The sequence below is a fragment of the Rhinatrema bivittatum genome, chromosome 12 (assembly GCF_901001135.1).
Source record: "Rhinatrema bivittatum chromosome 12, aRhiBiv1.1, whole genome shotgun sequence".
NCBI classification, from domain to species: domain Eukaryota; kingdom Metazoa; phylum Chordata; class Amphibia; order Gymnophiona; family Rhinatrematidae; genus Rhinatrema; species Rhinatrema bivittatum.
In genome coordinates, this window is record NC_042626.1 from 58,552,874 (window position 1) to 58,569,114 (window position 16,241).

The 16,241-nt window shown below is 48.4% G+C and overlaps 1 protein-coding gene and 1 long non-coding RNA gene across 2 annotated transcripts in view; both read right to left on the reverse strand.

The window, feature by feature from the left end:
* The window catches only part of PLCD3 (phospholipase C delta 3), a 73,195-nt gene that overhangs the window by 4,944 nt on the left and 52,010 nt on the right, over positions 1-16,241 (reverse strand). Inside the window, exons 6-13 of the mRNA XM_029572430.1 lie at positions 13,779-13,980; positions 13,313-13,457; positions 12,442-12,594; positions 11,988-12,122; positions 9,765-9,794; positions 9,006-9,156; positions 4,922-5,038; positions 638-816 (exon numbers count right to left, since the gene is read on the reverse strand). Coding sequence (XP_029428290.1) covers positions 638-816; positions 4,922-5,038; positions 9,006-9,156; positions 9,765-9,794; positions 11,988-12,122; positions 12,442-12,594; positions 13,313-13,457; positions 13,779-13,980 — 1,112 coding nt within the window. The remainder of the gene's footprint in view (positions 1-637; positions 817-4,921; positions 5,039-9,005; positions 9,157-9,764; positions 9,795-11,987; positions 12,123-12,441; positions 12,595-13,312; positions 13,458-13,778; positions 13,981-16,241) is intronic.
* On the reverse strand, positions 6,046-8,928 carry LOC115073737. Its single transcript, XR_003852091.1, has 2 exons — positions 8,241-8,928; positions 6,046-8,017 (listed from the first exon to the last, which is right to left on the reverse strand). It is a non-coding gene; the product is annotated as an uncharacterized LOC115073737 (long non-coding RNA).

Consider the following 16,241-nt stretch of genomic DNA (forward strand, 5'->3'; position numbering starts at 1 on the left):
TTTTTTTTATTTTTATATTTAATATTTATTCAATTTTTACAAAATACAAGAACGCAGATATTTTACTGCCACAGGGCAGTCTTTCTATAACTCTGTGGGTCGAAGAGAAAGTCTGTGCCTACCCTGTAGGCAAACTTTCTCTCAATTTTCAAAGCGAACTTGTGTGCATTGAAAATTCTCACGGAAGTGGGCATGGACACGCACACTCGCCCGCAGAGAGTTGCGCCTGCGCTGTCGAGGGCGTAACTTGTGCAGGGGAACTTCCAGGCGAATATTTTAAAATACAATAATCATGTGCAGAATTCCCAGCTAGGCCCTCCCCCAGAACGCCGGTTCGCGTACAAGGACATGCAAACTTTCATGCAACATGAGTCCCCAGGTTATTTTGTAACAGACATTCCCACTCATAAAACTTTGGTTTATGCGCAGAGATTATTTTGAAAATCAGGCCCACAATATTTATGCAACAGTAAAGGTCTGAGCAGTTTGCCTGTTTCCAGCCGTGCAGTGCGCAGAACGCCTTAACTCCCGACCCTGTGCTCCTTCCTTGCGCAAATGCACGTACATAGACTGGAAAACGGCGACTGCTCACACGGACTAGCATTAGCGCGCGGGGATCGTGAAATCCGTCTCTTACCTTCACTGACAGGGTCTTCACATCATGGCTGGATCCTCGGCTTGGATACTCCGGATTGAACTTGGTGTTGATGTCCCTCATGAAAGGGGGCTTCAGGATGTAGCCGCAGTTGCCGTTTTCCTGGAAGCGGCCCTGGTTCAGATCCATCTCATAGCCAGGTGTCTGGAAATTCAGAGCCACTGGAGAAGAAAACAGGGAGACCTCAGACAGGGGGTGATAGGAAGGTTGTAACCCCCCCCCCCCCCCCTCATACACACACACACACAGCTGTAATGCAAGCACCGAGCTGGCTCTGGGCTCAGACGTGGTGGTGGCTATTTAGATTATTGTGGGAATTTGTGATAGAACATAGGAAGCGTGGGGATGCTGAGTGTTAACTAAAAAGGAGCTCAGTTGCCTGAGAGGATGGAGAATAGTGGAGGAAGATGACCAAAGCTGTCTTGGTTGCAGTGATGTTCGATGTTCTGCTGTCACGCTCTATGGCTGGCAGCTGGGATGTGGAGGGTTTTTTTTCATATTCTTTATTTAACATTTACCATTAACCATAAATATGAGACATTGCCAAAGAAGGATGTATAAAAACACAACAAATATTAAAAGTGATAGCTTGATTGGCGACTCAAAAATACCCGCATTTTTCATAACATCAGAGAAAGCAATGTAAATAGCCCCTCTCAAGTAATCCCCCCATCCTCAGTCTCTCTCCTCCAGCGTCAATATGCTTCGCAGACTTCGTCATACTTGGCCGGGTCTCCCCCTAGTGCAAACGTTGATACGTTCCATACTCGCGATGTCTGCTACACAGCTCTTCCAAAAGGTCAACAAAAGAGACGCCATCCAATAAAACACAATTGTCAGATGCACTGCGTATAAGAGACGTGAAACCAACATTTGTAGGAATTCCCACTTTTTCCCAAATACCCAAAAGACAAAGCCCAGGGGGTCCAGTTAGAGCTCTGCCAAGCAAACAGTTGTATTTCTCGATGCATGAATTCCCAGAGCGCATGCACAAAACCGCCACATGTGAATGTATGATCCTTCTTCTCCACACCCTCTCTCCTACCAAGGCGGCTGGCGTTACTAAATGCCGCCAAGAAGACGGGACATGTGTATGTGTGATGAAGCTGTTTGAATAATAACGCTCTCGTTTTATTACAAGCAAGAGGCCTCTGAAATCGAAGGCCATATATCACGCCAATCTTCTTTGTCCAGGTCCAGGCTGGGATCGGCATTCCATCAATCAATCAATATTTGTACTGGTTCCTGGATCATTTATTGTATTCAACAAAGAAAATATTCGAGAGAGAGAGTTTCCAAAACCAGAGGTGGCTGTGAGAGAATCTTTTCAACCCCCTTTCTTTGTCTCAACTCACCTGAAACCGCAAGACGTTTATGTGCATCTCTGCAAATATCTATAATGAGTTTGCACAATCAAGATTATATTTCAAACAAAGATCTTTGAGATACCTAACAAAAGAATCCCCCCAAATTTGACCCAGGAAATTTAAACTGGCATCCCAGCAAGTAGATAAGTCTGGTGAAAAAGTAACAGGAGAGACCTGGGCATTATCATAAAGAGGCTGGAGAACAAGGATTCCCCTTCAACTCCCAATATCTTGTTAACAGCCTGCCTTCTTTAAACATTTGGGCACCTTTGTCCTCCAAAAAACGGATTTAAAGCAGGATTCTTGGTCCTTGGGTCAGGAGAGCCTGACCTGCCTGCACTAGTAGTCTATCACATGACTCCTGGGACGTGTTCTTGGCAGTGTGGATGGGAATGGCTGAGCAGACTAGATGGGCCAGTTGGTCTTTGTCAGTCATTGTGTATTATGTCACTGTGACTTTAGACGTGAAAGGGTATCCCTCAGATATTCCACGTTATTTCTTAAACTAGTTTATAAGCCCATCAAAAGTGACAGGAATAGCTCCTTCAATACAACATTTCTCTTGTAGCATTTGTTCTTGGTTTTCCTTGTCGGCAACATCCATTTTCAGATTGTCCTTCTCCCTTGTGCTTGTCAACGGCACCTACAGCTGTCCATGCGCAAACACGGATTCCTCTAAAAGCTCTCCAGCTTCATCAAACACCTGTCCTTGTGATTTTACTTATTGTAATCACAAGAGCAGGAGTCACAGGAAACTCTTCAAAATAAATGATAAATTAGTTTGGCTTGGTACTCGGTTCTCAGTGTATTGACCCATTTCCCTCTGTGACTTTCCAGTCAAAATCTCGGCGTCAATAAAGTATTGATGAAGTGCTGTCACAAGTAATCTCGTTCCATGCGGCTGTCCGTTCATCGGATTCAGGTTTATAATTAGCATTATGGATGCTCCAACCTTCAGACTCCACTTTGTGTGGCACCGGTCCCAACGGTGTTTGCTCCTTTACAAAGTCAAACAGCAAATTGCCTTTTGTCTCCGTAGGTTTTGGTCATGAACGCATCAACGCTTCTGCACGTATTTAGTTCTCTTTAACAAGCCCCCAAAACCTGACTCTTTTTAATATCAAGGCGTCCTGATTTTCTGGGGTAAAATAATGTTCCTAGTGATGGTAGAAATTGCTTCTGCTTGCCTGTTACTGACGTTACTTTTCTATAGATCACTGCCGTGAAAACTACTTTTAGGGATGGAAGGTTGTTGGTGTTTTAGACTTTGCTGGCAAAACTGAAAGGTATCGCCCTCAACCTCTTGTCTGCTTTTGACCCGGTACTTTTCCTTCTGCTACTCTGGGCTTCCAGCTGAATTGGGCCCAGGGTTGGGCTCTCCGTGCCCCCAACGAGGTTCCAGTGTTGCCTTTCCCCTGAACACCAGTAGGTGGCGCCCATTTCCCTATAATTTGGCAATACGGCATCTGGAGTATTTTTAACTCGTGGCTATGTCAGTCACCCTTCCTGTGCTCCCGCCAGCAGGACTGCGATACTTTTACCCCCTATCTACCACCAGCAGTATCGGTGACCCTCTGACAATTACAGGGCATGCCTACCGAGCGCTGAAGATATTTCGCCGTAAGGTTAGAGGAGTCCGCGATCCATAGTCAAGCAGGCAGGCAGATTGCTGGGCAGCAGGCAGATTGTCTTCCCTCCCTCCCCCTGCAGGTGTTCCTCCCCTGTGCTCTTACCTACCAAACTTTGTGCGACTGCACCCCCTGCTTGAGGCTTCCACGTGAAATCGATATTTTTTTGGAACTCTTTGGGGTGAATTTTGAAAGCTATTCACGCAAATGAAACTGGGTTTTATGCATGCAAATGAAGATGCATGCACTGAAATAGCCCTGGGCTCAGCACGTGTAAAAGAGCACACATAACCCGATTTTGAGCGTCCTTTTCCACAAACGGCAGACAGGCGTTCCAGGGGCCAGAGCTAAGGGGGATTTATCTGCAAATTGTTTTTGATTTTCAAAACACGCACATGGAAATTACATCACAGCCGCTACGCCTTCCAAAACGCAGGCATAACCTTGTGCCCCCGTGCGGTGTGCACTTAGAACCAATACTCGAGTATTTTTCAGAGCGAACTCAGGCATGTAAGCTTGCTTTGAAAATACTCAGTAAAGTCTTCATGAACGATGCACAGGCAGAATTTACTGCTAACCGTTTGACAATTAATCCCTTTTAAGCCACCCAAGCTCTGGGAGCAGCTGTGTTCAGAATGGAGATTTTTTTTAAATTAAAGACTCGGGTATTTATTCTCTGCTATTACAGTGCTGGCTGGGATGGGGGTTCTAATTCTCAGAATCACAGAGAGGATTGTTAAGGCTCCCATGGCAGAGCCATTCCAGGTTTTACTATGAGTTTCATTACCCAGGCAGGCTGGGGGAGCGCCACCTCTCACTGGCAGGAGCTGGAATTGAAGAGGGAATGGAATTCCCCATTAGGATTCGCCGGTTACCTCCTCCAGGTGACCTAGATTGACAACTGAGACAGGATGCTGGGGCTTCATGGACCCGACCCAGTATGAAGTTTCTTATGGGAACAGGCAAGAAGTCCTGAGGCCATTTCCCATGCAGGTTCATATTCTCAGCTGTGCCTGATTATACCGAACCAAAAAGCTGGAATGACTGGAAACTGCTCCACTGTGGGTCTTAATTAATTAAAAGTATTTGCTGAAAGTCTGAGCAGGCAATGGTAAATGAAATAACCTCACAAAAAAACAAGTACCGGTAACTGTAAGCGCCACTATATTTACGGAAGGCTGAAGACACTTGGCTGTCTGAGGTAGAGGGGTGGGTGCCAGCTGGCACGCCCTCCGGTGGTGAAGGAGGTTGCACCTTCTGTGTGCTCTTACCTAGCTGGCAGCCAGCGTTCCACATCTCCTGGGGGTTGTAGTTGGAGGAGTCCGTCCTGAGGCCAGAGGGGTAGATGCGGCTGAGCTGACAGATGCTGTGACGCACAAAAGCATTCCCTGTAGCAAGAGCAGCCAAAGGGAAAAAGAAGGATTTATCTTCATTGAAAAGTATTTGTGAGGTGAGAAAACTCCAAAACAGCACTTCATAGCAGGGCTGACTCGAAACCTACCTTCAGCTCCAGGAAGGAAAAAAAAAAAACCAACCCTCTGTAACTTAGGAATAGCACACACCAGGGCCTCTCTGTTCCCCTCAAACAATCTTTGCCTCTCCATCTTAGCCGCACTGGACTTACAAGAGATCCCTGTGCATGAGAACTGATGTCTGCATGTAGGACAGACATGGCAAACTCCAGTCCTCGTGTGCCACAAACAGGCCTGGCTTTCAGGATATCTACGATGAATATGCATATCCTGAAAACCAGGCCTCGAGGACTGGAGTTCATCATCCCTGATCTAGGAGATGCAGAAAATGAACATAAAACTCAGGTTAGTGTCTCCAAAAGGGTTTGTTCTGCACATTCCAGGACAGGAACAAACCTCGCTCATCAACAAAAGGATGTTGGGTTCCTAATGCAATGTTCTTAATATTTGCATTGTACCAAAGAAAGCTTCCTTCTGGAGCTCAGAAATGTAGTGTGTGTAGGATACTGTACAGCCACGAGAAGCATTTCAAGTGAGCCTTCAGTCAGCTGTTGAAGGATTACTTAAACACTCACACAAGGGGGAGTGACCCAGCCCCGCTACTGTACTGCTGGGTGTTATATAAAAAATGTCACACACGGGTTAGTGACCCAGCCTCACTGCTCTCCTGTTTACAAAGGTCACACATGGGTCACTGACCTGTCTCACTGCTTTCCTGAGGGCATTATAGAAAGGTCACACATAGGTCAGTGACCCTCCTCACTGCTTTACTGAGGGTATTATAGAAAGGTCACACATAGGTCAGTGACCCTCCTCACTGCTTTACTGAGGGTATTATAGAAAGGTCACACATAGGTCAGTGACCCGTCTCACTGCTTTCCTAAGGGCATTATAGAAAGGTCACACATAGGTCAGTGACCCTCCTCACTGCTTTACTGAGGGTATTATAGAAAGGTCACACATAGGTCAGTGACCCTCCTCACTGCTTTCCTGAGGGCATTATAGAAAGGTCACACATAGGTCAGTGACCCTCCTCACTGCTTTACTGAGGGTATTATAGAAACGTCACATATAGGTCAGTGACCTATGTGTGACCTGACCCGTCTCACTGCTTTCCTAAGGGCATTATAGAAAGGTCACACATAGGTCAGTGACCCGCCTCACTGCTTTCCTGAGGGCATTATAGAAAGGTCACATATAGGTCAGTGACCCTCCTCACTGCTTTACTGAGGGTATTATAGAAACGTCACACATAGGACAGTGACCCGCCTCACTGCTTTACTGAGGGTATTATAGAAAGGTCACACATAGGTCAGTGACCCACCTCACTGCTTTCCTGAGGGCATTGTAGAAAGGTCACACATGGGTCAGTGACCCTCCTCACTGCTTTACTGAGGGTATTATAGAAACGTCACACATAGGTCAGTGACCCTCCTCACTGCTTTACTGAGGGTATTATAGAAACATCACACATAGGACAGTGACCCGCCTCACTGCTTTACTGAGGGTATTATAGAAAGGTCACACATAGGTCAGTGACCCACCTCACTGCTTTCCTGAGGGCATTGTAGAAAGGTCACACATGGGTCAGTGACCCACCTCACTGCTTTACTGAGGGCAATATAGAAAGGTCACATATAGGTCAGTGACACTCCTCACTGCTTTACTGAGGGTATTATAGAAAGGTCACACATAGGTCACTGACCTATGTGTGACCTGACCCGTCTAACTGCTTTCCTGAGGGCATTGTAGAAAGGTCACACATGGGTCAGTGACCCTCCTCACTGCTTTACTGAGGGTATTATTGAAACGTCACACATAGGTCAGTGACCCTCCTCACTGCTTTACTGAGGGTATTATAGAAAGGTCACACATAGGTCAGTGACCCACCTCACTGCTTTCCTGAGGGCATTGTAGAAAGGTCACACATGGGTCAGTGACCCTCCTCACTGCTTTACTGAGGGTATTATAGAAAGGTCACACATGGGTCACTGACCCAGCCTCACTGCTTTCCTGAGGGCAATATAGAAAGGTCACATATAGGTCAGTGACACTCCTCACTGCTTTACTGAGGGTATTATAGAAAGGTCACACATAGGTCACTGACCTAAGTGTGACCTGACCCATCTCACTGCTTTCCTGAGGGCATTATAGAAAGGTCACATAGAGGTCAGTGACCCTCCCCACTGCTTTACTGAAGAAAGGTCACACATAGGTCAGTGACACGCCTCTCTGCTTTCCTGAGGGCATTATAGAAAGGTCACATAGAGGTCAGTGACCCTCCCCACTGCTTTACTGAAGAAAGGTCACACATAGGTCAGTGACACGCCTCTCTGCTTTCCTGAGGGCATTATAGAAAGGTCACATATAGATCAGTGACCCTCCTCACTGCTTTACTGAGGATATTATAGAAAGGTCACACATAGGTCACTGACCTATGTGTGACCTGACCCGTCTCACTGCTTTCCTGAGGGCATTATAGAAAGGTCACACATAGGTCAGTGACCCACCTCACTGCTTTCCTCAGGGCATTATAGAAAGGTCACACATGGGTCAGTGACCTGCCTCACTACTTTCCTGAGGACATTATAGAAAGGTCACACATGGGTCAGTGACCTGGTTTCACTACTTTCCTGAGGACATTATAGAAAGGTCACACATGGGTCAGTGACCTGCCTCACTACTTTCCTGAGGACATTATAGAAAGGTCACACATGGGTCAGTGACCTGGTTTCACTACTTTCCTGAGGACATTATAGAAAGGTCACACATGGGTCAATGACCTGGTTTCAATGCTTTCCTGTGGGCATTATAGAAAGGTCACACATGGGTCAGTGACCTGGTTTCAATGCTTTCCTGTGGGCATTATAGAAAGGTCACACATGGGTCAGTGACCTGCCTCACTACTTTCCTGAGGACATTATAGAAAGGTCACACATGGGTCAGTGACCTGGTTTCACTACTTTCCTGAGGACATTATAGAAAGGTCACACATGGGTCAATGACCTGGTTTCAATGCTTTCCTGTGGGCATTATAGAAAGGTCACACATGGGTCAGTGACCTGGTTTCAATGCTTTCCTGTGGGCATTATAGAAAGGTCACACATGGGTCAGTGACCTGCCTCAGTGATGTCCCAAGGCCCGTAATATAAATTTTGATCTAGCACATGGAATTCACTTTTATTGTTTAATTTATTTGAATGGTTGGGTAAGTCCTAGGTGCAGCTCAGCAGCCTCATAGGGGAGTTTCTGTCTCTCGTCCTGATGTACATCTGCCTCTCTGACCACCTTTCTCCCAGAGAATGGGAGGTCCAGGCCCCGCGTTCCTCCCGCTGGCCTTGTCCATTCTTCTCTTGCTTTCCAGCTGCCACCCCCTCTCCCTCCATTCCTCATGTCTCTCTTCCAACACTTTTCCCCGTCTGCTCCTCGCCGTCTCCCTGCCCCCGTGCGTCTCTGCTGCTGCCCTTCATGGCAGATCTCTTGTATCCTCCCTTAGCTTCCCAGTGAATTTGAAGTTATTTATGCTTGCAAAATCAGGAATGCTAGCTCGCAAAATTTTGGGGCCGAAACCAATATTTGTTTACTTCTGGGACTTTGGTCTCTCCTGCTTTACTAGACTTTCCAGTTTGGCTTGCTTTAGATCATTTTTTTCTTTGCTTTCCGTTGTGAAATTGCTAGGAATGCCCGGGATTACTCACTCTGGGCTGCATCTGTCATTGCGAGGCACTGCCCCACTTTTGGAGCGCGGCTCAGGGTCAGCCTCTGAAGCTGTGAGCGATTGAGGGCGCTGGGAGGGTAATTGCTGATCTTCCCCACCCACACCCCCACCTCCTCCATTCCTGATTCCCCTCCCCCCCCCCCCCCCCCACCCCCCAGAATTTACCAGAATCCTTTATGAGCCTCCGGACTTTCCTCTCACTGAACGACGACATCTCATTTGCTGCTTGACTCTTCCCGAAGCCATGGAAGCGGACGGTCTTGCAGTAGACCACCACGTCTGACAGCTCCACGGAGATCTCTGAAGAGTCCTTGGGCTGCAGAGAGGGAACCACAGGCAGCCTCATTCACAACGGGGGCGGTGCGGGGGGGCGTGGGAGCAGAGGGGGGGGGGGCAACCACTGCCAGTCCAAAAGGCATGGCCAGGGCTATGGGCTCAGCGCATCTCCTGACCGCTACATTATTGGGTTGAAGAGAAGTCATTTACGAATGCTTGTAAGGGAGCAGGTTCCTCGGTGACAGCCCTGTTCCAGCCAGAGCGGGAAGAAACATTTGCTGGGGAAAACCATCAATGCCCCGCATCTGCCTCTATGAATTCGCATCATTCTCTGTGTGAACAGAAAGGCAATTTTAAGAGTTCTTTGGGTGAGATTAAGCTGTGCGCCTCCTATTTCAGCAGCCACAGATTTGATAATGGGGACCTTCCCCCTTGCCGTGGCTGGGCAGCCACAGAATCTTACCCTACTATCTCCTCCACCACGGTTCCTAGCCAGCACGCCCCCCTGCTACCTCGGCAGCCACTATGGAGAAATCAGCCCACGCTCCTGGAGGACACTGCCCGTGCCCTCTGCTTCTGTGCTGCCAGCAGGGGGGGGGGGGGGGGGGGGGGGCAAAAGGATCTCAGACCTCCGCCTTGTCTGCTCACCTGCAGCTGGCCCATCTCGAACTGGGACATCTGAAAAGGAGAAAAGAAAACTTCAGGGGACCGTGACGTCTCTGCACTCCAGCAGCGGGCGCTGGTCCCGGGCTTTCAGTGCTCTAGAGGAAATCCCCAGAGTCAGGAGGGTTTGCCAAGGAGATTGTCTTCCACATCCTGACTAGGAAACTGAACAGAAAGGGCAGGAAAAGGGGCAGCTGGCGGGGTCTGTGGGTTTCTCCTTTGACGTTCAGAACATTTTGGAATTTTGACAGCCAGCCCAGTCCACTCCTGCCAGTGCCCAAGGAACCTTCTGGTGATTTAGGCTGCCTGTGCTGTGCAGTGCAGCTCCTCAGCAAACCTGGTGCCATTTAACCGTGGTCTCCTTTAAATTCTTTCCGTGGTCAGATAATGGAGAGCAGTGAAAACCTCAGGCTTCCACCACTAGCTGGAGGGAGGGAGGGGGGAGATGGGGGTGGCAAGGAAAAGGTATCCCTTAGCCACGCCACCCTCTCATTTCCCATCCATGGCCTTGTTTTAGGACAAACACAGACCTATAAAGTGCAGCTGGGGATGGTGACGATCTGGGGGCACTTTTGAGGAGCTTGGGGGAAGTGGGGGAAGGGAGAGAGGGTGGTGCAAGGCACATAAGCACTTTGGCATGCATGGAATTTGGAGGTAATTTTGCAAGGGAATCTATCCAGCTAGGTTTCCTTTTGCAAATTACTTTCAAGGTAAGGGGACACGAAAGTACTCAAGGAAATTTTCACCTGCTGTTTCCCCAGGCGGCCAACTGGGGGCAAACAGCAAGTGTGCATTTCAAAATCCAAACATTCGTGCCTTGTTTCCTCTGCCCGCACCCCACACCTCTAGGAAATGCCTCGTTATAATCTGGCTAACAGTATGCATGCTGTTTCCTCTCCGGCCTCAACATACCCACCCCTCTTCCTCCCCCAGGAAAGCCTCTCTGTAATCTGGTTAATGGGACACTCGCTGGATAACACCCCCCCCCCCCCCCCCCCCCCGCCTACTTTGAACTGCTCCTGAGGTTCCAGTACCTGTCTAGCCAGCTAGATCCCTTTGAAGATTGACCTCTATATAGGATTAGCAGAGAGAGCAGTAACACGAGGACCCTCCTCCTGCTCCTCGCAGATGCCGCCTCAGTGCGCTGAGCATCTTCTGCACTCAGCCCTGCGGTCACCGGGCCAAGCAGCGGGAATTTGCAGGAGTCTCATTGCATTTCTTTCTTATAGAACCGCCTTACCAGTTAACAAAACCCGCCCAAGGCGACGAATAACCAAGAAAATAATACTTCCCAATGCACATTCCCCATCCATCGTCCCAGCTTCACTCTTCACCATCCCTCCTTCCAACATTATTTAAACCCCTCCCCCTTTAAAAACAAACAAACCCCTGCACACCCCCTAAAAAATGATGAGACTACCAGCGACCAGATCCAGCCCCTTCCACCTCTACTCCCCTATTCAATGGGGAAACCAGCACACTTGCACTTTCTCCCTGAATACCAGCTAGTTCGATTCCATCCTACCATCCAGCGAGGCCTGCCTCTGAAAAAGCTCTACTGCCAGGAAAGTAGGCAATTTAACAGCTCTTACCAGTCGCCCTGACTGATGCCCCTTCAATTTTAGTTTGCAAATACGCTGAGCCATTTGTCCTCAAAGCCCTAAACAGTGAGGACCGTTAGCTTAGACAGCATTTGCACTTCAATGGGAAGCCGATGTGGTTTAGGCAACAGTGGTCTGGCCCTGCACCTGCCCCTGCACACCTAGCCGGAGATGACTCCACGGTTCTGGGTTATCCCCAGCTGACAAAGAGATCCAGCTGGCAGTCCCACCAACAGCCCTTTAATAGCAAGCCAGCATAGGCATTATACGTGCTTGGACTACCAGCATTCTCTAGCCCTCAAAGTCCAACAGATGCAGTCTCCTTGCCTGTCTCAACTTCAAACACACATTCCTGGTCACCAGGAAATATGGGAGTCCAGCTCTAAACTAGAGTCAAGCTGAACTCCCAAGTCCCTTACCCGAGCGAGCAGCTAACCAAGGACTCGTTCAACCGAAGGCTCACTCGAGGGGGGAGGGGATACCAGCTCACCCCAATGATTGAGCAAGATCTCCAGCTTAACCTCATTCAAAACTAGACAGCTAGTCAGAAGCCGCTTTGCAATCTTGAAGAAAAATGTAAACAGTTATAATTAGGTTTCTGATTTACCCGTCTCGGTGTCTGTGATCGCAACTCCTGTTCTTCCTCGTACTCTTCCTCTTCCTCACTGGCATTCCAGCCACTTCCTCCATTCTTCAGGAACTGGAGTTTCTTTCCCTTGACCAGAATCTTTCCTTTCAGCTGCTGCAGGGGAGCAGGAAAAAGAAAACGTGTGCTGGGCATCCAGAGTTATTTACACCTGATGGCTTTAATAAAACTGGTCTCCATACAAAACCAGATCGGTGCTTGGGAATTGGCCTTTGCCTTCACTTATCCCTCCCATGGAGCAAGCAATATTCCTGAAAACGTCATCATACCCATAGTCCCTCCAAAGGCAGACCTTCCTGGGACCCCCATCACTCATTAATCTACATCATGCTCCCAAACTAGCTCGTCTGTCTCGACACTCAAATTGGTCAAATATGCCTCTGACAGAAACTGCACGTGGGCCCCCGTGACCCACCTGTGGTGATGGGAGCTCGGTTGGCACTTTGTCATCTAGAGTTTTGGTAACCAACATGTTGCCCAAGATGTTCTTCAGATGCCGGGCCATGGTGGTTTGTTGCTCCAGCCCACAGTGATTCTCTATAGACAGGATAACTGGATACGGAGAGTGCTAGGGGAGGAGAGAGAGCATGCCATGGGTTTGGAGGTGCCAAGGTCAGTCCCTTGCACTTGGAGCTGAAACAATGTGCCAAGAGAATTCAGAGCGGAAATTCTAGCGAGGAATCTGTGACACTTATTGTGCCCAAAATCAGTACAGGGGTCCCCCATCTTGACATCATATATGAGAGAAAAAATGAGGGAAGCTTGCTGGGCAGACTGGATGGGCCATTTGGTCTTCTTCTGCCGTCATTTCTATGTTTCTATGTTTCTATGTTTCTAATCTAACCCCAATCATAATGAAAGCAGTCAGGGTCAGTGACCCGGTTCTTTTGTGGAGATCTATAGCTCATCTCTTCAAAACCTCAGGGCCAGAAACACAGTAATGCATCAGATTATGGCTGAAAGCATGACACTAAGTTTTTCTCTTATGCTGGGGCATCTTAACACCCTAGAAGGAGAAAGAAGCATAAATTGTAGGAATCTGCTCTTTGCAACCCCAGTTCCACCTTCAGAAGAAAAGAGGAAATCTGTGCAGGTGGCCTATGGCAGGAGTTTTGCTTCTCGCTGATCTCGGGCGGCACACACGTGAGCAGAGATTGGGATGTCTCTCACCTTGAATGTGGTCACGGGGGGGGGGGGTCCCTGCCGAGCAGAGACAAGCACCACTTCCCGCACCAGACCTCAAGCCTTAGGTGGTCTTGCTAGCCAGAGACAGGGGTTCCCCTCACCTTGAATGCATGGTCTCGGATGGTGCGGATGACATCTCTGAAGAGGATCTTGGAGGTCAGGGTGTGGCCATGATAAATGATGGGCTCTCCACCGGAGCCCTCCCAGCAGTCCAGCTCCACGCAGCGACAGCCACCCATAAACGCTCTGCGGAGAAGAGACTCTCTGTCAGCTTGTCGGCTGTGCCACACATCGGCACACTATGCGGTGCTCACATTCTCCAGTGACACCAGTGGTGTGGGCCAAAAGTGTTATTTCAAGAACGTTACAACATATCTTTCATAGGGAAGAGCCTTATTGGCAAAAATCGTATGCAACAAGGACCAAACGCACAGGGACACTAAGCTGGGAGCTCCTTAAAGCACTACATATATTAGATGTTCAGTTTAAGCTGTCACTGGAGGTTTATAGTGCTGCTTTATTAAGATTACTGATTACAGGTAGATGGACTGTTAGACATCCTCTTACCTAATGTAGGCTTCGGTGCTGCTGGCACCCCCCAGTTGGTTCTCAGTTAGGTAGGTGTTATGGGAGCTGGATATAAAGTAATGGCTGAGGGGCTGGTTCATATCCTGATAGACTTGGGCATGCTCATGATTAAAGATGTTGCCCTCAGGAGAAAGTAGGTACATAATGAACCCATCCAGCATCATCAAGTTGTGAAACTTGGCTGAAAGAGAGAGAGATTTCCGTGGGCTGAACGTCTCGCACCGTGCACAACGAATTTCTATCAACCAGAAATACTTCAGCTGCTCACTAAGTGGCTATGCTGGCTGCCCAGCTAATACTCACTGGTGTAAAGAAACAGCAACACATATTGCTTGCTTGGCCCCCCCAAAAAATAAGCATTGAAAAAGATAAACAAAAGATTTGTTTTGTTGCAGTATTAATATTACTGCCTATTATGGATGTCTCCCAGGAGTTAGTGACCTTAGGAATGACCTTGGATATAATTGCTGGCTTTCGTATTGGCTTGTGGTTTTTGGTTTCTCCATCAGCCATGATCGCTGCCCAGAAAATGCATCCCTTGATTAGCTAAAGCTTATTCTGATGCAGAAGGTGTCCTATGACAGAGCTAAGGCCTTCCTTTCTGGCTTTTCTGCACAGGAACATTAGAACGGAGGAGTGACAACAGGCTCTTTTCTTCCTAAATACACAGTGCTGCACAACCTGCCCACCCTACATTCAGGCCGATACACTAAAACCCGCGGGAGAGCGGGCGCTCTGAGGCGAGCGCCCGCTCTCTCAACGCATGCCTAAGCCACTCTTCTGGGCACGCGATCAAGTATTTAAATGAGGGCCCGCAGTAAAAGGAGGCGCTAGGGACAGTAGCACATCCCTAGCGCCTCCTTTTTGACAGAAGCGGTGGCTGTCAGCGGGTTTGACAGCCGACGCTCAATTTTACTAGCGTCGGTTCTCAAACCAGCTGACAGCCACGGGTTCGGAAAACGGACGCCGGCTAAATTGAACTTAAATTTTTTTTTTTAATTTTTAATTTTTTTTAAATTTTGGGGCCTCTGACTTAATATCGCTATGATATTTAGTCGGCGGGTGCAGTGGCGTAGCCAGAATTGATTTTTTGGGTGGGCACAAGGTTAACATGGGTGGGCTGTAGGCATGCAGGTCTACTAGTTGTTTTTTTACTGATAATGCCAAATTATGCAGCATAGCATTCACATCTACGCCTAAGTATGAGGTTTACTTAATGATACAAACATAATTCACGGTGATTTGTGGTACTTTAGCCTTCTTATTATTACGATTTTGTACACGGCTCCTACCTGTCCATAAATTTTGAGAGAGCGGTTGTGTTGCTTATATTTAAATTGCTAACATCTCAAAATATAGATATATATTTTTACCTTTGTTGTCTGATCTTTGTATTTTTTTAATCAGTTGGTCCTGGTCTCTTTTTCCCATTTTTTCCCTTATAGCTCATTTCCTAATTCCTTTTCAGTGTCTTTCTTCTATTACTGTCTTCTTCCCTTACACACACACACACACACACACACACACACACACACACTTTCTCTCACAGACTCCCTCTCACACACTCAAGCTCTCACTCTCATATGCTCTCCCCCCCCCCCCACAAGCTCACATTCAAGTTCTCACTTTCTCACCCCTCCCCAGGCTTATATTCTTATGCACACACAGACGCACATCCAGGCACCCATTCTCACCCACACACATAAACCCAGACTCCCATTCTCACCCACAAACCCATGCTCCCAGTCTCACCCACACATATTCAAGCTCCCATTCTCATCCATACATATACACATTTAAGGTACTATTCTCACCCACACATACACACATTCAAGCACCCATTCTTATCCATATTCAAGCTTCCATTCTCACCCACCCACACAAACCCAGGCTCTCATTCTCACCCATATATACACACATTCAAGCTCCCATTCTCACCCACCCACAAACCCAGGCTCCCATTCTCAACCACACATACACACATTCGAGCTCCCATTCACCCACATATTCAAGCTTCCATTCTCACCCACATACACACCCAGGCTCCAGTTTTCACCCACACACACTCCCATTCTCATCCACACATACACATTCAAGCACATGCACAGCTTCCGCTTTCTCCCCCAGAGCAGGAAGATCAGCTGCCTCTCCTGCTGCCACCGGACTCCTGCTATCTTCGGGCGTCGGGCCGTACAGCCCGCCGAACTTCCTGTCGGGGGGGGGGGGAGCGGAAGCGCAGCGCACAACGTCCGCTTCCTCCCTCCCCCCCCCCAAGCAGGAAGATCGGCGGGCAGTACGGCCCGACGCCCAAAGATAGCAGGAGGCCGGTGGCAGCAGGAGAGGCAGCTGATCTTCCTGCTCTGGGGGAGAAAGCGGAAGCTGCGCGCGGCGCTTCCGCTCCCCCAAACAGGAAGTTCGGCGGGCCGTTTGGTCCGAAGATAG